The sequence below is a fragment of the Carcharodon carcharias genome, chromosome 16 (genome assembly GCF_017639515.1).
Source record: "Carcharodon carcharias isolate sCarCar2 chromosome 16, sCarCar2.pri, whole genome shotgun sequence".
NCBI classification, from domain to species: domain Eukaryota; kingdom Metazoa; phylum Chordata; class Chondrichthyes; order Lamniformes; family Lamnidae; genus Carcharodon; species Carcharodon carcharias.
Window position 1 is genome coordinate 117174621 of NC_054482.1, and position 23681 is coordinate 117198301.

At 45.0% G+C, this 23681-nt stretch overlaps 1 protein-coding gene across 13 annotated transcripts in view; it reads left to right on the top strand.

Moving 5' to 3' along the window:
* Positions 1–23681, top strand: part of LOC121289241 (choline transporter-like protein 5) — a 478732-nt gene that overhangs the window by 221519 nt on the left and 233532 nt on the right. For all 13 annotated transcript variants that reach the window (XR_005945520.1, XM_041208474.1, XM_041208473.1 and 10 more), the window contains 4 exons: positions 11922–12006; positions 13551–13679; positions 18812–18872; positions 22049–22172. Coding sequence is in view for 12 of the 13 variants with exons in the window: in XM_041208474.1 (XP_041064408.1) it covers positions 11922–12006; positions 13551–13679; positions 18812–18872; positions 22049–22172 (399 nt within the window). In the remaining variant the exon portion in view is untranslated. The remainder of the gene's footprint in view (positions 1–11921; positions 12007–13550; positions 13680–18811; positions 18873–22048; positions 22173–23681) is intronic.

Sequence of the window (23681 nt, forward strand, 5' to 3'; positions counted from 1 at the left end):
AGTGGTCGGGCTTAGGCCTTCTGCGGGGAGGTGTGGGGGGAACACCTCCATCAGAACCCCCCTTCTAACTTCGGACACCCCCCACCCCACCTTCCCCTCCCCTTAAGGTCCAGTAGCTGCTGAATCTCCTTCCCCATCAAAGCCCCTCCCTGACACCCCAATCACCCACTATCCCCGTCTCCTGCCCCCACCCCACCCACCCATCCAGGCCTTCCCTGAGACCCCAGAAACTAACCTTTCCATCCAGTCCCGGGACTTAGGCTCTGACATCTTCAGGAAGTTCCTCTTCTATCCGCTCTGACTTCTGATTGGCCAGCTGCTCTCGAAGGTGGGGCTTCTTCCTGAGTGAGGGGTGGAAGTCCCGCCTGCAGCCAATTGACGCTCGCTCGAGCGTGAAATGGTTGCGGGTCAGGCAGAGTCCGCTGACTCTTCGGATGGTGGGACAGGAAATCCCACCATCCAAAATGTCCTGGCCATGGATTCCTTGATGCTGCTTCTAGATCCCGCTGCAGGTATATGAGTTTGGTAGCCTTATGTGGACAAAACACACATTGCAATTTGCAATACAGTACACTCATAATCTCTGATGTTTGATGACCATGTTGACAGGTGACATGCTCTGTATTAAAGTATGGTCAGTACAATTGATAGGCATCACAAAAGCAATTTTAAATGACTAAGTGAAGATTAAGGACTGTTGTTAGGGTTCTCCTCCCCAGCAAGGTAATTTTATTCAGTCAAACTTATTGCTAGCTTAAATCCTCAACTGAAAGAAATTTTAAATCATCATAAGAGCTTAATCAGCTATGTCAGTTATCGACATCGTCCCAAGATAAAGTATCCTTTCTTCAATGAGTATTTAGACTAAACAAAGTTATCTCAGAATAAAACATTCCTGATGCAGAATTATCCCTCCTGTTAACCTCTCTCCGAACTTAGAATCTTATAATTACGAATTCTGGAAGGGTTTGGCCCGTGAGGTTTACAGATTGAGACTACAAAATTTTATAATGGTTACAGTATAATCTTTATCATAAGCTTAAATCTTGGCTTACATTGTAGTAATGCTTTGAATATTACAGAGTGTAAATGCAAGATAAACTAAATCATCTCAGTTTAGTAAATGCAAACTTCAGGTCCACTTAGAAAATAAGAGTAGGATATTCAAACAAATAACAAACTAGTTTTACACTTACAATCAAAGGTACAAAATGTAGTTTTTGCTGTCTTGGTCTTAGCCATGAGGAAACCTTTCTCAAAGTCTTGACTCAATGATGTTCCTGTGAAATTTGACTGACATGTTTACTTAAGTTTGTAAAGTAAAGAAAATCTGTTGCGTTTGAATAACATGACTATTATCTGTTTTACTGTTGGAGCTCTTCATCCTGAGCAATTCTTGAGAAGCTAAGCATGTTTTTCTAAAAAGCAGGTACAATGCTATCAGCTTAACCATTGCTCCCTGTCTGGAAAAACCTGTTCTCAAGGTATTTGCACTCGTGTATGTGTGTGGGAAATTAATGTGTGAGAGATTCTCAAAGGAATTTTTAGCTGTATTTTATTTGAATCAAATTTTAAAGCTTTCATTGACTGAGTCAAACCCCTAACACTGTCAGTGATGCTTTACCTCTTTGTACTTGCTCTCACCTGCAGCAGGTCATGGGCTTAAGTTCCACTGCAGAGAGTGGGCTCAAGATCTAGGCTGTTACTCCCACTGCAGGGCAGAAAGAGTGCTGCAGTGTTGGAAAAGCAGTACAGAGGGAATGCTGCAGTGTTGGAAGAGTTGTAATGAAGGAGTGCTGCAATATCGAGGGGCAGTTATGAAGGAGTGCTGCACAGTCAGAGGGGCAGTAATGAAGGAGTGCTGCACTGTCAGAGGGACACTAATGAGTGAGCACTGCAAAGTTGCATGGTCAGTCCAGGGGGATTCCTGTACAGTTGGCCTGCAACACTGTGCACTTTCGGAGGTTCAGCACAGAATGAGCGCTGCACTGTTGGGTAGGCAGTAGTGAGCACGGGTGCACTGTTGGCAGGCAGAACTGAAGCTTGCTGCACTGTTGGTGGGGCAGTAGTGAGGAAGCAGTGTACTGTTTGAGCGCAGTACTGAGGGAGCACTGTACTTTTGGAGGTACAGTACTGAGGGGATGCTGCGGTGTAGGACTAAGGGACCACTGCACAGTCAGAGGGTTAGTACTGAGGGACTGCTTCACTGTCAGAGGATCAGTGCTGGGAGAGGGCTCCACTGTCAGAGGATCAAGATTGAGGGAGTGGTGTACTGTTGGAGGGTCGGCACTAAGGGAGCAGCATACAGTTTGAATGCTGCACTGTTGGAGGGGACAGTATTGAGGGAGCACTATACTGTTGGAGGATCAGTACTGAGTGTTACACTTGGAAATGGGGTAGTGCTGTCTGATGATGGTGGCATAGTGATAATGTCACAGGGCTAGTAAGCCAGAGGCCTAGACTAATACTCCAAGGACACGGGTTCAAATCCCACCACTGCAGCTGGTGGAATTTAAACTCAATTCATAAAATCTGGAATTGCAGGCTGGTCTCAATGATGGTGAGCACGTAGCTGTCATCAATCATTGTAAAACCCATTTGGTCCTAATGACTAATGTCCCTTCAGGGAAGGAAATCTGCTGTCCTTACCTGGTCTGGCCTATATGTGACTCCAGACCCACAGCAATGTGGTTTATTCTGAAATGGCTGAGTAAGACAATTAGTTCAAAGACAATTAGGGATGGGCAACAAATGTTGTGATGCCCACGTCCCATGAAAGAATAAATTAAAAAAAAAGTCCTCAGTCAACATCACTGAAGATACGGTCGTTGTGCTGTGTGTAAGCTGGCTACCATGTTCCCTCCATTGATGTAGCAGTGACTGCCCTTCATTAGTATTTCATTGGCTGTCAGGGATTTTGGATGATCTGAGGTTATGGGGGGTGCTTTTTTTTTTTACTGCCCTTGGTTGTTCGGACTGAAATCCAACCGAACTTCCCTACTGGATGAGTGAAGATTCCCTCCTTTTAAACGATCAGGAGACTGAAGGCATTGTCTTCGATCCCCACCCTCCCTAACTTGGTTCCCCACACGCTGACTCCATCCCCCTGCCTGTCCACTGCCTGAGCTTGAACCAGACTGTCCGTCCCCTTGGTGTCCAATTTGATCCCGAACTGAGTCTACGCCCCACATCCCCTCCATTGGAACCTCCCTATTTCCATCACATTACTATTCCACGTCACTGTCCCTGCCTTAGCTCATCTGCTACTAAAGCCTGATTCTAATCACTCCACCATTGGCTGTGCCTTCAGGTGCCTGGGTCCTAAACTCTGGAATTCATTCCCTAAACTTCTCCTTCTTTCCCTCTCTTTCAGCCTATAAGGTGCTCCTTAAACTTAACTCTTTGACCAAGGTTTTGACCATCTGTCCTAAAATCTCTTCAAGTTGCTTGGTGTCAAATTCTGTTTCATAATCGCTGCTGCGAGGCGGCTTCCTGAAGCCTTTCCCACTTTGAAATAGTCTTACAGATGCAATAGTCTTTCCCGGCATCACCTCTGAAAGGCCTGGATCTAATTTTAGGGTTATTCCCCCTTGTTCTGGTCCCACCTACGCCCCCCCCCCCCCCAACTTTCCCCGAGGAACTTGTTTCTCCTGTTCTACCCTGTCAAATCCTCGAATGGCTCTAAACACCTCGATCAGGTCACCTCTCAACCTTCAAAACTCAGGGGAGCACCAAGCAAGTTAATGCAGCCTGTCCATGTAATTTAGGTCTTTTAGAGGGAACTGTGCAGAATCGTCTGTTTAACTGCAATTTTCCTTAGCTCCAGTTCGTGGCCCCAGGTAACAGAATTTGTAATGATCTCAAAGAATTCGCTGAGAAGCAGTTTGTTGTCAGTAAGACTCTAGGAGAAGGACACAGCATCTGTGGCTAACTAAGGTAGCTGAAGATAATATCAAATTGAAAGTATGTGTAGTATTCCACGAAGATTAGTGGCATCGGGAGATTGGACTGAATATAAAAACAGCAAAGAATAATTTAAAAAGAGAGGGAGGAATTTAGAGTACAAGAGAAAGCTAGCTAGAAACATAAAAACAGGTAGTAAGAGTTCCTGCAAGTTTTTCAAAAGGAAAGGAGCAACTAAAGGGAGCGTTGGTCCTTTACAGATTGAGCCTAGCCAGTGACGCTCACATCCTGTGAATGAATTTTTAAACATTTGACGCGGTTCAGGGAAGGTTCACTTGATTAATACCTGGGATTGTGGGGGGTGGTGGGGGGGATGTTTGTCTTATGAAGACAGGTTGAACAGGCTGGGCTGTATCCATTGGAGTTTAGAAGAATGAGAGGTGATCTCATTGAAACACAGGGAGCTTGACTGGGTGGATGCTGAAAGTATAGTTCCCTTTGTGGGAGAAACTATAACTAGGGGACACAGTTTAGAAACAGGGCAAGAGGGGGGGGTCTCCCATTTAAGACTGACATGAGGAGAATTCTTCTCCCTCAGAGGGTGGTGAGTCTGTGGTACTCTTTTCCACAGAGAGCAGTGGAGGCAGGATCAATGAATATTTTTAAGGCAGAGGTAGGTAGATTCTTGACCAACAGGGGAGTCAAAGGTTATTGGGGTCAGGCAGGAAGGCGGAGTTGAGGCCACAATCAGCTCAGCCGTGACCTTATTGAATGGCGCAGCAGGTTCAAGGGGCTGAATGGCCTACTCCTGCTCCTAATTCATATGTTCATGCTCATATGTAAAAGGAGACCTTTTCTTAAAAGCTAGGGTCATATTCCTACAGGAATTTGAAGTATGGGGCTTGATTGTAATCATTGCACAGTGGCTGCGTTCTACCATATCTCTGATTAAACCAATAGCATGCGTGTGTATTCCTGCCTGACCAACACTTTGCTATGTGCTGTGAGTCTCATCGATTGGGCTCCCTGTGACTTTGAAATGTGCAATGAATTGAATAACACTTTGTACACATTGAATAGATTCCATTCCAAATTCAAATAACATACAAGGGCTTATAGGATTTGCTTCCTGATTAAAATACAGTCTCCAACGAGCAGTACCCAAAGTGGCACTCATTCAATTTAATTTTACAACCACAATTTGTCCTAAAATCTTTGCTTAACTTATTGCAGAAGGATAATCCTTCTATTAAACTAATATTTTATATCTACACACAAGTTGGAGAGATTTTTTCAGGCATACCTGAAATAGCATATAGGTCATTATTTTCCAATTACACCAGTCCCTCAACTCTAACCTAGAATACTGCACATCTATCAAGAAACGTAACGTAACTTTGCAAGTTAGAAATAGATGTTATTCTGAACAGCAACATTTCATTTATACAGCGCCTTTAATGTCATAAACACATCTTACCACATTCTACTGGGAGTGATTTTGCAACAGAATTTGATACTGAACCACACTTAGGGCAGCAATAAGAATACAACAGCTTGCATTTATATAGCGTCTTTAACAGAGCAAGCATCATTGTTACCAGGACTGGTTCTAGGAAATTGCTGCTGAAATATGTGACCTCCTGAAACCCAAGCGAGCAGCCTTCATTGTCTGGCAGAACAACACAAGGTTTCAATTCAAGAGGGCAGAATTCCAACAGCTCAAGGCTGATACCTAAAGATAAACCCAGATGATAAAGGCTGTGTGTTGGGAAGAGAAAGCACGAGAGATCCAACAATATTCTGACCATCATGGCATGCAAAACCTTTTTTTGAAGCCACCAGAGCCATTTATAGACTGAGGTCAAATGGACAAAATCCATTCGCTCCCAGGATGGTGTTTCACTTCTTAAGGATGACAATGCCATCGGTCAATGCTGGAAAGAACATTTTCAACAACTCCTCAACCGTGAATCCACAGCTGATACTCTCCAGACTATCCGCCCTGTGCCTGTGGTAGGATCCATTGGTGAGCCACCATCGATGGGAGAGCTACAACAAACAATCAAACAGATGAAAAACAACAAAGCCTGTGGCCCTCGATGTGATTCCAGCTGGGACCTTCAAAGCTGGAGGCCGTTGCTCACATCAAGACTCCATGCGGTCATCCTACAGATTTGGGAGGGAAGAGAATTCCCCCCCCCCCCCAACCCCACCTCAACTTCAAGAATGTGACGATTGTAACGATCTTCATGAAGGGAGATAAATGATGCTGAGGAATCTATCGAGGTGTTTCCCTCTTGTCCGTAGCGGGGGAAATCCTGACACACACTCTCCTGAATCATCTACTTCCTACAGCTGAGGCAGTCCTCCCAGAGACACAATGTGGCTTTAGACCTTCCAGAGGAACCTCTGACCTGGTCTTTGCTGCCAAACAAACCCAAGAAAAATGTCAAGAACAACATCAGGAACTCTTCATTCCATTCACCAACCTGACCAAAGCATTTGACTCAGTGAATCACGAGACCCTGTGGATTGTACTTCAAACATTTGGATGTCAAAAAACCTCTTCCCAATCCTCCAGCTGCTTCATGATGATCTGGCTGCAACTGTCTGGAGTGGGAGATCTGAAACAGATGCCTTCAAAATCCACACCAGGGACAAGCAAGGCTGTGTGATAGCCCCCATACTATATATAATCTACCTGACAGTGGCTATTCACCTCATCAAAGATCAACGGCCCTCTGGTGTCAGTATTAAATACTGCCTCTTTACCTAAACTGACCACCATAGACAGACATGATCCACAGTTTGTGGATGACTGTGGTGTTGTTGGCCACTTTACAAGTCACTCTCCATCTCTTCAGTTTTACATACAAGAGGCTCGTCCTGTCCCTGAATGTTGCCAAAAGGAAACTTAGATATCAACCCAGACCTGGTCAGCCACATATTCCAACTCCCATTTATGTTGAAGGAGAGACTCTGGAATATGTTGAGCTCTTCCCAAACCTTGAGATCTACCTCTCTCAAAAGACCCCCATTGATGAGGAGACCCAACACCCGAACAGCTGCAGCAGCTCGGCCTTCTACAAACTACGACAGCGAGTGTTTGACAACAAAGATCCCAGGAAGTTAAAAAAGGCCTTGTGTACAGAGCAGTTGTTGTCACCACACTCCTGAACTGCAGTGAGACCTGCCCTGAACATAAGATCACTAGAGAAATCCCAACAACAATGCCTACGCCACATCCTCCGGATTCAACAGGAGGACCATCAAACAAACACCAGTGTCCTCCTTGAAGCCAGCTCTACAAGCGTTCAGGCGAAACTCCTGCAAAATCAATTTTGATGGACTGGACACTGCCCAGATGGTCAAAAACCACCTCCCCCCATCAGGTCCTGTTTTCTCAACTCTCAAATGGCCATGTTCCAGGGAAGTATAAAGACAAAGAGACACTCTGAAGCTCTCCTTGAAGTTCAGCAGCATTGACATTAATGACTGGGAGGAGCTTGCTACCAATTGTTCAACGTGGTCACAACTTTATCCATCAAGCTGCATCATGCTTTGTGTCACAACGTCTTAATGATGAGGCAGAGCAATGGCAGAGAAGGAGCAAAAAGGAAACAAATCCTGCGCTCCGGATCCCACGACCTCATGGGATGTCCTGTCCTACGTATCCCAAGACCTGCGGGTCGAGAATCGACCTGCTCAGTCACATGAAGGCCCATGAAAGTAGTGAACCTGAGCAGATGTCATCCCCAAATCGAGGGACAGCTGATGACGAATAGAGCAAAATGTCCCAAGGCTGTCAGGAAGATGTAATAATTCTCAATGTTATTGGAATTTATTGTAAAATAGTGTGTGTGTGAATGTGAGAGAGGCTTAATTGAATTAAAGGCAGCTGGTCTGAAAGCTTTGATGTAAACATGGTAAACACGGGGGATGTTTAGAATGTTGGGTGTAAAAGGACATTTGCGTTTTGAAATAAACCAGACTAGATTGTTTTCAAAGGAGGAGGTGAAATGTGTCACCTAGTCAGGTGAAGTTTAGAAACTTTGTGTTTATTTTTCCCATAGATTACTGGTAAAACTTAGTGCTATGAGACGGTTTTATTATCAGAAAGATAAAGTCCAAACACATAGTGAAACAATGGGAACTTGCATTCAAAGGGGAAAATATATATAAAGGAGTGAAGGCTGTGTGTAAGGGTAGGCATTCTAAGATCTTACAAGTGTGAAAAGCCTTCAGCGTCTATGCCTCAAACTACTGTTTTCAAAGAACTGAAGTTAAGAAAGCTCACTTTGAATTTCGACTTGTTCAGGGTATCGTGTTTCTTTGCCTGGGTCTTTTAAAATCTGTGTCTTACTGTTGCCTTAAGAACATAAATGGGAACATGAGTAGGCCATTCAGCCCCTCAAGCCTGCTCCACCATTACATAAGATCACGGACTGATCTGCTTATGTTTCTATTTCCACATTCCCATCCGATAACCTTTGATCCCCTCGTCTAACAAGAATCTATCTATCTACCTCAGCCTTTAAAATGTTCAATGACCCCACCTCCACCACCTTCTGAGGCAGAGTGTTGCAAAGTCGCACAACCCTCTGAGAGAAAAAATTTCTCCTCATCTCTGTCCTAAAAGGGCGACCCCTAATTTTAAAATAGTGCTCCCTAATTCTGGACTCACCCACAAAAGGAAACATCCTTACGATGTCCACCTTGTCAAGGCCACTCAGGGTCTTATATACTTCAATCAAATCACCCCTCACTCTTCTAAACTCCAGTGGAAACAAGCCTAGTCTGTCCAACCTTTCCTCATAAGACAACCCACTCATTCCAGATATCAATCTAGTATCAATTAATGAATGTGTAACTGTGAGTCAGATTAAATAGAGGATTTAAAAGTTATCATAGTAGTAATTTGTAGATCTATGTATGAGTTTAAAATCATTTCTCTTATTAATAAATGTTTAATCTAGTGTTGTAAAAACCTATAAGGCTTGGTGGTCTTATTATGACTGAATTCAAGGCATGCACCTAAAAATTTGTTCAAATTGCAAAGCAATCTGTGGTAGCTGTTTCAAGTTTTTCTTTGAGATTTGAACAACTCAGCATTTACCATAAGTAGTGCTATAGCAAAGGCACCAAAAGATACCAATAAAAACTTTTTTGACACCAAGTGTCAGAGGAAGTATCAGGAAAGTTGGCGCAGGAGCATTAGGAACAGGAGGAGGCCATTCAGCCCCTTGAAACTGTTTCACCATCCAATGAGATCATGGCCGACCTGTGACCTCACTCCATATACCTGCATTTTCCCTTTTAATGTCTTTGTTTAACAACAATTTATATTTATATAGTGACTTTAACATAGCAATGTCACAAGATGCTTCTCAGTATGACAGCGAGGCACATGAGGAGTTATTAGGTCAGTGAACAAAAGCATGGTCAAAGAGGTAGGGTGTTTTTTATTCGTTCATGGGATGTGGGCATTGCTGGCTATGCCAGCATTTATTGCCCATCCCTAATTACCCTTGTTCAGAAGGCATTTTAAGAGCCAACCAAATTGCTATGGGTCTGGAGTCATATGTTGACCAGACCAGGTAAGGACAGCAGATTTCCTTCCCTAAAGGATGTTAGTGAACCTGATGGGTGAAATGCCTTAAAGGAATCCAGCAATCCGAGTTTTAAAATTATCGGTTTACCTAGCACCAACTGTCATTTGTGGAGAGGTTCCAAATTTCTGCCACCCTGTGTGAGTAGAGGAGTTTCCTGGCTTCACTCCTGAGAGGTCTGGCTCTCATTTTCAGATTACTTCCGCTGGTCCTAGGCTCCCCAACCAGCGGAAATAGTTTCTCTCTATCGATCTTATTTGTTCCCCTTAATACCTTGAAAACAAATCACCCCCAAACCTCTAAATTCCAGGGAATGTAATCCCTGTAATGTGACCCGTGGAGTCCATTGTGGTGAATCTACACTGCTCTCCCTCCAAGACCAATATATCCTTCCTAAGTTATGATGCCTAGAACTGCTCACTGTTCTCCAGGTATGGTCAAACAGCCCTTTGTATAGCTGAAGTATGACTTCTACCCCTTTGTACTCTTGTCCTCTAAATGGAAAGGCCACTAGTCCATTAGCCATTTTTGATTATTTCCTGTACCTGGTTTATGACATTTTAATGACCTGTGTACCTGGGCCCACAAGTCTCTTTGGCCCGCCACTGTTTCTGGCTTTTCACCATTTAGAAAGTGCCCTATTCTATCCTGTTTAGGTCCAAACTGGATGACATTGAAATCCATTTGCCACAGGTTTTCCCATTCACTTCATCCATCAGTAGGTCTGTCATTTTATGCTTCCATCTGCACTGCTGACAATGCTGCATATCTTTGTGTCAAGGGAAAATTTGGATATGTGCTTTTCTCTCCCATCATCGAAGCCGTTATTAAATCCAGTGAATAGCTGAGGCTCCAACACAAATCCTTGTGGGACACCAATAGTCACATTCTGTCAATTAGAATACCTACTCTTTATCCCGACTGTCTGTCTCCTGCCACTCAGCCAACTTCCTATCCAGGTCAATAATTTACCTCAATGCGATCAGCTTCTACTTTAGCTAACATGAGGGGCATCTATCAAATCAAGTCCATATAAATAAGATGCATAGACATTCCCCTTTAGTCACCTCTTCAAAAAATCCAATCAGCTTCGTCAGGCATGACCTACCCTTTACAAATCCATGTTGATTATTATCAACTAAGAATCTCCAAGATGTTCAGTCAGCCTATCCTCAATTAGAGCCTCTCGTAATTTTCTGACTGGTCCCTAGTTTTCCTTTGCCACTTTTCAAAAGCTTGGTCAAAGAGGTAGGTTTTAAGTAGTGTCTTAAGGAAGAGAGAGAGAGAGAGAGAGAGAGATAGAGAGGCAGAGAGGCAGAGGCGTTTAGGGAAGGAGCTCCAGAGCTTGGCTGCCATGGTGGAGCGATGAAAATCAGGGGATGTTCACGAGACCAAATTGGAGGAGAAGGAACTTTGAAGGGTTGGAGGGCAGAAGGAGACTATAGAAAATGTCACAGTGCAGGGGGTGGGTGTGTGGCGAAACCATGGAAGGAATTGAGCACGAGGATGAGAATTTTTTAGTTGTAGTGTTCTTGGAGCAGGGACAGCGGGAGTGATAATCCATAGACAAACTGTTTAATCTGATGTTCAAATCAATATTTATAGACAAGCTCCTGACAATAACATTGTGCATAAGTCATTGAAGATGGCAGGATAGGTTGATAAAGCAAACGGGATCCTAGGCTTTATTAATAAGGACAGAGAGCATAAGAACAACAAGGTTGTTCTAAACTTGTACAAAACACTGGTAAGGTCTCAAATGGAGTATTGCGTCTGATTCTGGACATCAGAAAAAAATGTGGAGGTATTGGAGACCGAGCAGAAAAGATTCACAAGAATGGTTCCAGGGATGAGGAACTTTAGCTATGTAGATAAATTGAAGAATATGGGGCTGTTTTCCTTGGAGAAGAGAAGGTTGAGAGGAGATTTGATAAAGGTGTTCAAAATCATGAGGAGCCTGGACAGAGTAGATAGGAAGAAACTGTTCCCATTGGAGGAAGGATTGCACACGAGGGCACAGATTTATTGGAGACATGAGGAGACACTATTACACAGGAAGTGGTTAGGATCTGGAATGCACTGTGACAGTGTGGTGGAGGCAGGTTCTATTAAGACATTCAATGGGGAATTAAATCATTATCGGAAAAAAAGAACATGCAGGGCTAGAGGGAGGAGGCAAGGACACGGCACTAGGTGAATTGCTCATTCAGAGAGCTGGCACAGACACAATGGGCCGAATGGCCTCCTTCTGTACTGTAACCATTCTCTAATTTTTAAGATTGGGCAATTATTGCTGCAGACCCCAGTCTTGACATTTCTATTGTGTTGTTAATGTAGGGGACTGACTCTCTTTCCTCCTTTATAATCAGTTAAAACAGCACTGGTAACACTTGCCTCATTTTCTTTCAGGAACAAGACCATTTTATTCTACTTCAATATCCTTAAGTGTGCAAGTCCTGCAGTCCTTATAAATTTGCAGTGCCCAACTAAACAGGTAAGACATGTCTGCAGAGTCTGATACAGCAGCACACCCCAGGTATTGACCCTCTGACAGTGCAGCACTCCCTCAGTACTGACCCTCTGACAGTGCAGCACTCCCTCAGTACTGACCCTCTGACAGTGCAACGCTCCCTCAGTACAGACCCTCGGACAGTGCAGCGCTCCCTCGGTACCGACCCTCGGACAGTGCAACGCTCCCTCAGTACAGACCCTCTGACAGTGCAGCGCTCCCTCGGTACCGACCCTCTGACAGTGCAGCGCTCCCTCGGTACCGACCCTCGGACAGTGCAGCGCTCCCTCGGTACCGACCCTCGGACAGTGCAGCGCTCCCTCGGTACCGACCCTCGGACAGTGCAGCGCTCCCTCGGTACCGACCCTCGGACAGTGCAGCGCTCCCTCGGTACCGACCCTCGGACAGTGCAGCGCTCCCTCGGTACCGACCCTCCGATAGTGCAGCACTTCCTCAGTACTGACCCTCTGACAGTGCAGCACTCCCTCAGTACTGACCCTCTGACAGTGCAGCGCTCCCTCGGTACAGACCCTCTGACAGTGCAGCGCTCCCTCGGTACAGACCCTCTGACCGTGCAGCGCTCCCTCGGTACCGACCCTCGGACAGTGCAGCGCTCCCTCGGTACCGACCCTCGGACAGTGCAGCGCTCCCTCGGTACCGACCCTCCGACAGTGCAGCGCTCCCTCGGTACCGACCCTCCGACAGTGCAGCGCTCCCTCGGTACCGACCCTCGGACAGTGCAGCGCTCCCTCGGTACCGACCCTCGGACAGTGCAGCGCTCCCTCGGTACCGACCCTCCGACAGTGCAGCGCTCCCTCGGTACCGACCCACAAACAGTGCAGCGCTCCCTCGGTACCGATCCTCGGACAGTGCAGCGCTCCCTCGGTACCGACCCTCGGACAGTGCAGCGCTCCCTCGGTACCGACCCTCGGACAGTGCAGCGCTCCCTGGGTACCGACCCTCGGACAGTGCAGCGCTCCCTCGGTACCAACCCTCCGACAGTGCAGCGCTCCCTCGGTACCGATGCTTGGACAGTGCAGCGCTCCCTCGGTACCGACTCTCCGACAGTGCAGCGCTCCCTCGGTACCGATGCTCGGACAGTGCAGCGCTCCCTCGGTACCGACCCTCGGACAGTGCAGCGCTCCCTCGGTACCGACCCTCCGACAGCGCAGCGCTCCCTCGGCACCGACCCTCGGACAGTGCAGCGCTCCCTCGGCACCGACCCTCCGACAGTGCAGCGCTTCCTTGGCACCGACCCTCCGACAGTGCAGCGCTCCCTCAGCTCTGCACTGAGTTACGTGTTCAGCATGATCCTCCAGTTGAGCGGTGTGAGTTTTATCCATTTTACCCAGTCTTACTGCTTGTGTCCAGCTTACCCAGAGGTTCTGGGAGGGACAACATTTGGAGTTGAGTTCGCTGGGTTAAAACCCCCTTTTTACATTATTCAATCTAATTCCTTTTTCCATAGAAGGAGCACTGAATTGAACATTTAAAATTTAATTGTTAATATTTTCCTCTCTTTTTACCAGGTCTGTGTTGAGAAATGTCCAAACCGATTCGCCCGTTACAGCGACATGAAATCTGCTTTCAGCTGGAACAAAACTTATTGGGAGTATTACCGGCAGTTTTGCCAGCCTGGTTTCAATACACCTCGGAAGGTGAGTGCAATCTGTAAATTTACACAGGTTAGAATCATACAGAAGTTTACAACACAGAAACTGGCCATTCGGCCCAAATGGTCCATGTTGGTGCCTCTCCTCCCCATGAGCCTCCTCCTATTCCCCCATTATCTCACCCTATCATGCGTGTTCCTTTCTCACTCATGTGTTTTTCCAGCTTCCCCTTAAATGTAGATATACTATTCACCTCCACCACTCTCTGTGATAGCAAGTTCCACATTCTCACCACTCGCTGCGCAAAGCAGTTTCTCCTGAATTCCCGATTGGATTTATTAGTGACTATCATATTTATAAACCCTCGTGCTGGTCTCCCCTGCAAGTGCAAACATCTTTTATACATCTATCTTCTCAAATCCTTTTTATTTTTAATATCCCCTAACAGGTCACATCCTCTGCTTTCTCTTTTCCAGAGAAAAAAGTCTCAGTATATTTAGTTTTTTTTTCTTGATAGTTATTACCTTTCAGCTCTGTTATCATGCTCATAAATCTTTTCAGCACCTTCTGCAGTGCCTCTATATCTTTTTGTAACCTGGAAACCAAAGCTGTGCGCAGCATTCCAAGTGCCATCTAACAAAGATCCTCCATAAGTTATACATTACATTTTTGCTTTTCAGTTCTACGCTTTGGAACATGGATTTCTGCAAATTTCTACTTCTCTGTAGCTCTGAAGAAGGGTCATACGTACTCGAACCACTAACTCTGCTTCTCTCTCCACGGGTGCTGTCAGACCTGCTGAGTTTTTCTGCATTTTTTGTTTTTGTTATGGATCCCCAAACTATGGGTTGCGACCTCCACCCCACCCTGACCCCAGCGGGGTCAAAGGGCGAGACTTTGGCGTCATGAGCTCAAAGGCTGCGTTTTGACAGCTGCGAGGCCCCTTTAAATGTTTGTGGGTTTATTTCCCCCTGTTGTTGGGTATGGTTTAATCGTCTTTCCTGTGAGGAGCAATTGCTTCTCCTACCACAGCCAGTAAAAAGGTGGTTGTTCGCTTTAATTTCAGGCCAAGCCCAGTAATTCTAAACCTTCCCCACTCCTGCTCAATAACCACCACTGCCCCCACAGGAGCTCTCTAACCCAATCTCCACCCCCCCCGCCCCCCCCCCCCCCCCACCCAAATTTTCACTCTAGCATCACACAACGTCTGAGACATTAAAATGCGGCCACACCTGGAAAAATGTTTGGGAAGGACTGCCTTAGAAATAAGCCCCCATGCCCTGTCTGTTTTTTTTTTATAGCCTTATTAACCTACGTCGTTATTTTTAGCGATTTGTGTTTCTGTATCCCTAGATCTCTCTGCTCCTTGACCCCATTCAGGCTCTTATTTTCCAAAGGGTCTATGTCTCCTTGCTCTTCCTTTCAAAATGTAGCACCTCTCTCTTACCTGTCTTCACTCTGCGACTTTGAAATTCTATTCCGTTAGTAATGAGCTCCAGTGCTTGGTTTGTGTTTCTACTTGGCTTTATTAATTTTAAACACCTCAACCAGGTCACACCTCAGCCTTCAGTTTTCTAGAGAAAAGATCCCCAGCCTGTTCAATCTTTCCTGATAGCTACAACCTCTGCTGTTTCCCAATTGTCGCTTGCCTTTGGTGAGACGGCTGCTAATGATGTCCCTGAACCCAACTGCAATTGTTCGATCCCAACTTTGACATCAATGCACCTCTCAGTGAATGTTACCCAAAGTGACATTCAAAGGTTACCTTGTTCATAAATCCTTACAACTCCTGTAGCTTTCCTTTGAATAAGTTGGAAATCAGACGTTATTTCTGGCAAATGCTGCAAGGATTGATAAGCTTCGTAGGGGTGAATTGTTAATCCGTGGAGCTATTTATCTATAGTAAACCAGTGCTGATAGGAATTACATTCTAATGTTTTCCTTCTCGTGTTAAGCAGAAAATGGCAGGGCTGCTTTTAATTCCTTCAGATTGTTACAGTAACGTGATGACAATTTATTACTTGTGTTTCACGGTGAATAAAGAAAGTTAAATGGAGCGTGATGGTTTTATACGCGTTTTCCTCTGCTCCTTCTCCATTTTCCATTCAGTGAAACAATTGCCCAGAATGGTTCGTTAACCACACAACCCAATCCCCTGTCATGCATCACCTAGAAGGACAAGGGCAATGGGTGTATGGGAACATCACCACCTCCCATTCTGCCTTCAAGTCACAATACCATTCAGACTTGTTAAATATATCGCTGTTCCTCCATCATCCCCACTGCGTTAAAATCCTGGGGCTCCCTTCCTAAAAAACACTGTGGGAGCAACTTCACCACATGGACCTTGGCAGTACATGAAGGAGCACCCACTTCCCCATCCCCACCACACACCCTCACTCCTGCAATCCCCCACTCCACCACCACCTCCTCAGCGCAACTAAGGATGAATAACAAAGCTAACACACATCCCAAGAATTAAGCTTTCAGAATTGCATGATGTCCACTTTCCCCTTTAGTTAAAGGGACACTGGAGACCAATCAGTTGAACAATGCAGTGCATGGTCGATGATTGGATCCATTTCTGTGTGTTTTTCACGTGGGTCTGACTTGTTTATCCAGTGAGCATTTGGGAGTTACACCCTCGCAAGGATCCAGGCTTCGTCGCCAATCAGCCCATTTTCAAGTGGGCAAAACTGTGACAAATGGACAGCATTGGGGGCAAGTCTGAGGCTGACCCTAGAAAGATAAATCAGTGTTTTCTAAATGTTGAGAAGCTAGGAATTTGGAAAAATGAAGAGATTTGGGAGTCTAAGGATAGTACACTGAAGTTGGCCTTGATCTGAGGGTATCCACATTATGAAGGGGTGAAAGTGTTTTACTGTTTATATAAGGTTCTGATCAGAGCCCGTGTGATGCGCTGAGTTCAGTTTCTGAGCATGGCACCAGGAGGGATGTCTTGGCCTTGGAGGAGGTGCAGTGCCAATCCACCAGAACGCTACCAGGATTAAGAACAAAAACAGAAATACCTGGAAAAACTCAGCAGGTCTGGCAGCATCGGTGGAGAAGAGCAAAGTTGATGTTTCGAGTCCTCATGACTCTTCAACAGAACTAAGTAGAAATAGGAAAGGGGTGAATTATAAGCTGGTTTGGCAGGGGGGGGGGAGAAGTTTGGGGGAGGTGTTGTTGGGACAAGCAAGCAGTGATAGGAGGGGATAACCAAAAGATGTCACAGACAAAAGAACAAAGAGGTGTTGAAGGTGGTGATATTATCTAAAAGACTGTGCTAATTAAGAGTGGAGAGCAGGACAAGCAAGGTAGCTGTAGTGGGGGTGGGGTGAAATAAACAATGGGTAGAATACCAGGATTAAGAATTAAGTCTTAAGGACAGGTTGCATAAGGTAGGCTTGTATTCGCTCACGTATTGAAGAAACAGTGTGACCTATTTGAGATGTTTGAGATGATTAAAAGATTTGATGGGGTAGATAGAGAAAAAATACAGATCTGGCGTGTGTGGGGGTTGGGGTGGGTGGGGGGGTGGTGCTGCGGTGTTGCTGGTGAAGTAGTCCAGAACAAGGGAGCAGAATCTTAAAATTAAAGCCGGACTGTTCAGGGATGATGTTAAGAAGCATTCTTCACACATGGTAGAGTGGAAACCTGGAACTCTCCCCCCCACCAAAAAGCTGTGGATGCTGGGGTTCAGTTGAAGCTTTCAAGACTGAGATTGATAAATTTTTATTTGGAAAGGGCATTGACCCATATTGAGCCAAATATGGGCCAATGTAGTTTGAGATGCAGATCAGTGAATTGGGAACAGTTTTGAAGGGCTGAATGGTCTCCTCCTGTCCCTATATCCAATGTAGCATTACAACTGTCACATATTAGAAGGTGAGCTAGCCAGATTTTGGTGTATTATTGTCTCCAATATTGCTTTTAAATTCATTTACGGGATGTGGGCATCACTGGCTGGGCCAGCATTTATTGCCCATGCCTAATTGCCCTTGAGAAGTTGGTGGTGAGCTGCCTTCTTGAGCCGCTGCAGTCCATGTGGTGTAGGTACACCCACAGTGCTATTAGGGAGGGAGTTCCAGGATTTTGACCCAGCGACAGTGAAGGAACGGTGATATATTTCCAAGTCAGGATGGTGAGTGACTTGGAGGGGAACTTCCAGGTGGTGGTGTTCCCATGTGTCTGCTGCCCTTGTCCTTCTAGATGGTAGTGGTCGTGGGTTTGGAAGGTGCTGGTGAAGGAGCCTTTTCCCCTGATTGGAGTTCAAGGTTTTTCAGATGAGCAATAGAATTGGCAGTAGGCTGGTGTAGCAGAGGTCAAAACCCTATAAAGAAGGAATTTGAATTGTTCTAGTTCCATATTCTGTCCCAAAGTATAATTACAAAGTACTTCGAGCACAGAAGCAGACCATTCAGTCCAAGTGGTTCATGCTGGAGCTTCCGCTCAACACGAGTGTCCTCCCACAGTTCTTCACCCCACCCTATCAGCATATCCTTCTATCCTTTTCTCCTCTCATGTGTATATCCAACTTCCCCTTAAATGTATCTATACTGTTCCCCTCAACCACCCCCTGTGGTAGCAAGTTCCACATTCTCACCACTTTCTGGGTAAAGAGGTTTCTCCTGAATTCCCGATTGGATTAATTAGTGACCATCTTCTATTTATGACCCCCAGTTTTAGCCTTCCCCACAACTGGAAATATCTTCTCTATATTAACTCTATAAACTCCTTTGTGATTTTAAAGACTGGTATCAGGTCACCCCCTCTGATTACTCTTCCTAGAGAAAAGAACGCTGGAATGTTCAATCTTTCCTGATATCACAACTTCCCAGTCCTGATGTTACCTTTGTAGATTTTTCTGACGGGTTCACTGCTGCCTCTCAGTGGTTTCAACAATATGGAGGCTGAACTGTGTACAGAAATTCACAACCAAACAAATTCTTTGAAGTGCAATCTCTTCTGTGGAGCGCTGTTGGGTCATGTATCAATCGGAGGGTAGAATGGGATATTTTGGGCCCTGCTGGCTGGATGGGCTAAGATGTGTCCCAATTGTTTCTCTTGCCTCTTTTTTACACCGTGCTGCGCTCTGAACAAAATAGTTTTCCATTTAGCAAAGTATTGCACATTCTGTTAACCCCCCACTTCTTGTGTTGTCCTTTACGTTTTAGTCTGCTGTCCAAGTGATCCGAGATGAAGATTGTCCAGCAATGATTGTTCCCAGCCGACCATGTACGTATGGAATCTTCTTTGGGTAAAACACCACCCAAGGGGTGGATCCACAGCCCACGCTGCGGGAGAGGAGGTCAAGCCCACAGGGGTTGCAATTCAGGAGGCGAATGTTGTCAGGCTATCTCATGGCCATTATTCCTGTGATTTCAATTCACCGCTGCTGGGAGGTGGGAGATGGTGGGATCATTCCCTGCAAAGCAATGAAGCCAAAATTTACAGTTTTGCAGCATTGGAACATATATCTTAGCTTTGGCAGCTTTTTCAATTGAAACAAAGACATTAGGAATAGGAGGCGACCTCTCAGCCCCTCAGAACCACTCTGCTGTTCACTGAGATCAGGGCTGATCTGTATATTAACAGAATCTACCAGCGTTGGTTCCATAACCCTTGCTATCCTTGTCTAACAAAAATCTATCAGTCCCACAGATGATGGCTGGGATTTTCACCAAGTCGGGGTGACTTGGGAACCCTTTAAATAGGGCAGGCAGGTCCTGATTCCGGGATTCGCAACCCCATTCCCTGCTTGTCTGATTTTCGGGAGTGCCTTTAATGGGTGTGGGCTGGTTCCTGTAAAAAGCCGGCATCCAGCACTCCAAACCAGACCGGATCCATCCCGGAGATAGGTACATCCCACTCCTCCACAATTTTCATGGAATCAGGCCAAGGCTTTAGAGAGTGGTGGTTCATGGCTCCACATACATAATGAGGCTTGGCCGAGAGCCCAGGCAACCATTACACTTGTTGAACAGAGAAAACATTGTTTGGTTGACAGATCATGCTCTCCGATCTCTGCTGCTGTCAATTTCACAGCATTTGTTTACACAACGTTTAGTGGTTTCGCGGGTTTGCGATTTTTATTATTGCTACTTTAAAGGCTATGGATGATGGACACCTTTATTAGCTTGTAGTCAAATGTAGGAGATTAATTACATTTTTTTAAAAGCTTTTTTTTACACATCCTACTGTCACTACCGGGTCTGTTAGTTCTTGACAGTATATAGTGGGTCAATAGCCATGGAAGTGCCGTAGCTTGGCATGGGGGGCATGAGGGGCCCTGGGGATGGGTGGGGGCATGAAGTGGCCTGGGGAGTGTTTGGAGGGTGTGAGAGGTGAGTGTTGGAGGACCTTTGTGGTTTTGTTTTAGCTGGGACAAAGCCCCACGCTCCTGTGGCTGTCTCCAAACCTTTTATCGGAACGGCTGGACCAACCCAGCTCGCACTTGTCCCCCGGCAATGGAGATCTTGTCCTTATGCCCACTGTCTCCCGAAGTGGGTGGGCCAAGCCGGGAATTTTCCTGACTCCCACTCCCTGCTTCGAGGGTGAAAATCCAGGTCGATATTTTCAATCGACTCCCAACTCCAGCAGCTTTTTTTGGGGGGAGAGCGTTCCAGATTCCCATTCCCCTTTGTGTGAAGAAGAGCTGCCTGACATCATCCCTGGCCTCCAGTTTTAAGGTTTTGTCCCCTTATTCTGGACTCCCCACCCTCCCCACCACCCCCGCCAGAGGAAATTGTTTCTCTTGATTTACCTTATCAGCTTATTTTGTCATCTTAAACCCCTCAATTAGATCACCACTTTCTCTTCTATACTCAAGAGAATACAAGTCCAGTCTATGCAACCTATACTTTTAATTTAATCCTTTTAACCCCAGCATCATTCTGCTCTGCACCCTCTCCAGGACCCAGAGTTGAACCCAGTTAGCTCCAGATGGGGTCTAACCAGAATTTAATATAACCATAGTATAATTTCCAGTATACCTGACTCTTTGAGATAAAAGCTAACATTCCATTAGTCTTTATAATTACTTTTTTATATCGCTCCACTAGATTTTTGTGATTTCTGTACATATACCCCCAAATCTCTCTTCTCTCCCACCCTCCTAACTTCTGACCATTTTGGAAATGCCCTGGTCCAATGTGGATGAATTTGCACATCCCCACATTGAACTCCATCTGTCACAGTTTTGCACACTCACTCAATCTATCAATTTCCCTTTGCAACTTCCTGTTTAATTATATTGATAATTGTTTAATTCATCTACACTGTTTAGAATGCCTCCTAACTTAGTATCATTAACAAATGTTACAGATGTGTACAGATCCCTGTTGGCAATGAAAGACTCTCATGTTTGTGTCAAACGACTGTACATCATTTTAAAGAAGAAATTAGCAATCAAAATTTAGGGAAATAAAATTGTACTTCTCTATTTTTGCCATTGTCAATGAGAAAAAGCTTTTTTACACAGAGTGGATGGGATGTGGACTGAGTGCAGTGGATACAAAGTCAGATGAAACCACAAAAGGGGATTGGATAAATGAAGGAGAACACATTGCAGAAATATGGGGAAGGAGCTGTAGATTTGGGACGAATTGGATTGTTCTTCAAAAGAGTTGGTGGAGTGTTGATGGGCTGAATGGCCTCTTTGTGCTAGAATTTGATTCTATCAAAGTTATGTAACAGGGAAGTGTATGTTAAACTTCTATAGAGCATTGGCGCCACCTCATATGGAGCAATGATTCTGGTGCCTGCTCATGGAGGGTGCTTTGGTCTCCATTTTAAAAAATATATCGAATGGAGAAGGCGCAAGGAAGATTTATATGGGTGATGTCAGAACTGGGAGGTTCTCATTAATTATAATGAGAGGAAGGATTGAACAGGTTGGTGAGTCTTTTCTCCAGAAAAGGAAAGACTGAATGGGGGAGGTGACCTGATGGAGGTCGTTATGAAGGAATTTTATAGGGGTAGACGTAGAAAGGATGTTTCCACTTGTGGAACCTAAAACTAGGAATCGTAAATATAAGACGGTCATTGATTAAATCCAATCGGGAATTCAGGAGAAACTTCTTTATCCAGAGAGCGGTGAGAATGTAGAGGGAGTGGTTGGGGTGAATAATATAGATACATTTAAGGGGAAGCTGGATAAGCACATGAGGGAGAGAGCATTAGAGGGATATGCTGATAGGGTGAGATGGAGAAGGGTGGGAGGAGGCCCCTAAGCATGGTCTATTTGGGTCGAATAGCCTGGTTTGTGATGTACAATCTTTGTCATCGGGCCCAGAGGCGGTTGGAGGGATTTTATTTGAGCGTGCTGCTGTGTTCATCGCTAAGAGCGGGTGGCAGGATTTCTATCAACCCCTCAGTGATTTTCCTCTTCCTTTTTCTCCCCCCCCGCCCAGTTCTTCGTCGTTGCTTCCCCGACTTCACCACCAAAAACGGAATACTGACAGTGGCCAATAGAACCACCTTCAAAGATGGCTTCGGTAAAACCCGCAATGTGACTGACCTTCGGGACGCAGCCAAGTAAGTTGCTATTCACTCTGATCCTTGTGAGCCAGACTAGCTTTCAGCTCCTTAGAGCAGAGAAGGTTAAGGGGAACTTTTACTAGAGGCATTCAAGATGATGAAGGGTTTTGACAGAATAAATAAGGAGAAACTTTCAGTTGGCAGGAGGGTTGTTAATCAGAGGGTTATAAACCAGTTCTGTAATAGTAACGTCCACTTTTCTCTTGAACTGCCCCAGTTGTCCTTGTCCCCATTACTTCTCCCATGGTAATGTCTCAATTGCTTACAAACTGTGAGGGGTGTTGGGGGTAGTGTTCCTGTGGCTCAAACGCAGTGAGTTGAGAAAGGGTTAAAATGAGAGCATGGAAATGAAAAGCTTGTTCTCAGTAAAAGTGACTATGAAGCTGTTGGATTGACATATAAATCCAACTGGTTCACTAATATCCCTTAACCAGTCTTATATGTGACTGACTGTAGTCCCACACGAAGGTGGTTGACAATAACTGACCTCTGAAGTGGACCACCACTCTGCTGCATCGAAACTGATTGGAACAAAAAGCTTTCCAAGGGGCAACTAGGGATGGACAGCAATACCCACACCCCAAGAATGAATTAACGTGAAATGTGATAAAGAGCAAATGATGGACTATCTGCTACTGCTGCCACCTCCTGTCTCAATCCTATAATACCATTAACCTTACCAAAGGCTATAACAAGGCGAAGACACGTTAAGAAGGGAGAGAATGTGAAGATCAGATATGACAATGAATCTTCACATTGCACCAATGTAAACATTCATTACCCTTTGAATAATAACATTTTTCTGAAACCTGATCTAACTTTGCTTTGATACTTGTTTTAGATTTACTCTGATACCCATTCTTGATTAATTCTGACACCTGTTCTAGATTAATCTGATATATGTTATGTATTTACTCTGACTCATAATCTATGCTTATTCTGATGTTTGTTCTAGATTTACTTTGAATCACACCCTCAAGTTACTCAGAAATCTGTTCTAGATTTTCTCTAAGCCTCTTCCAGATTTATGCTGCCTGTTCTAGAATTGCTCTGCCTGTCCCTAAATCACTCTGATACCAATTCTAGAGTTTATTCTGATGCACGTTCAAGATCTACTCTGTCACACTTTCTGGATGCACTCCAACACTGTTCTAGAATCACTCTGTCGTCAATTTTAGATTCAGTGTTATACTTGTTCTAGATTTACTCTGATAACTGTTCTAGTCTCATTATATTGCATGTTTTCAATTTATTCCAATAGCTGTTCTTCTATTACTCCGTCACGTATTCTAGATTTACTGTTTACTAATGTACATTCATATCCTCTGTTTTAACCTTGTTGCTTTCCCTCCTTTATTCTAAATAACACTTTGTAATCCTCCCCCTCTATTAACCCCCTTTCCCTAAACTGTACATCTGCACCTCTCTAAACTTCTCTCACAGCTCATACCCTTTACACTTGTTGCTGTTCTCTGTGTGTTCTCCAATGCTTGTGTGCTCAAATCA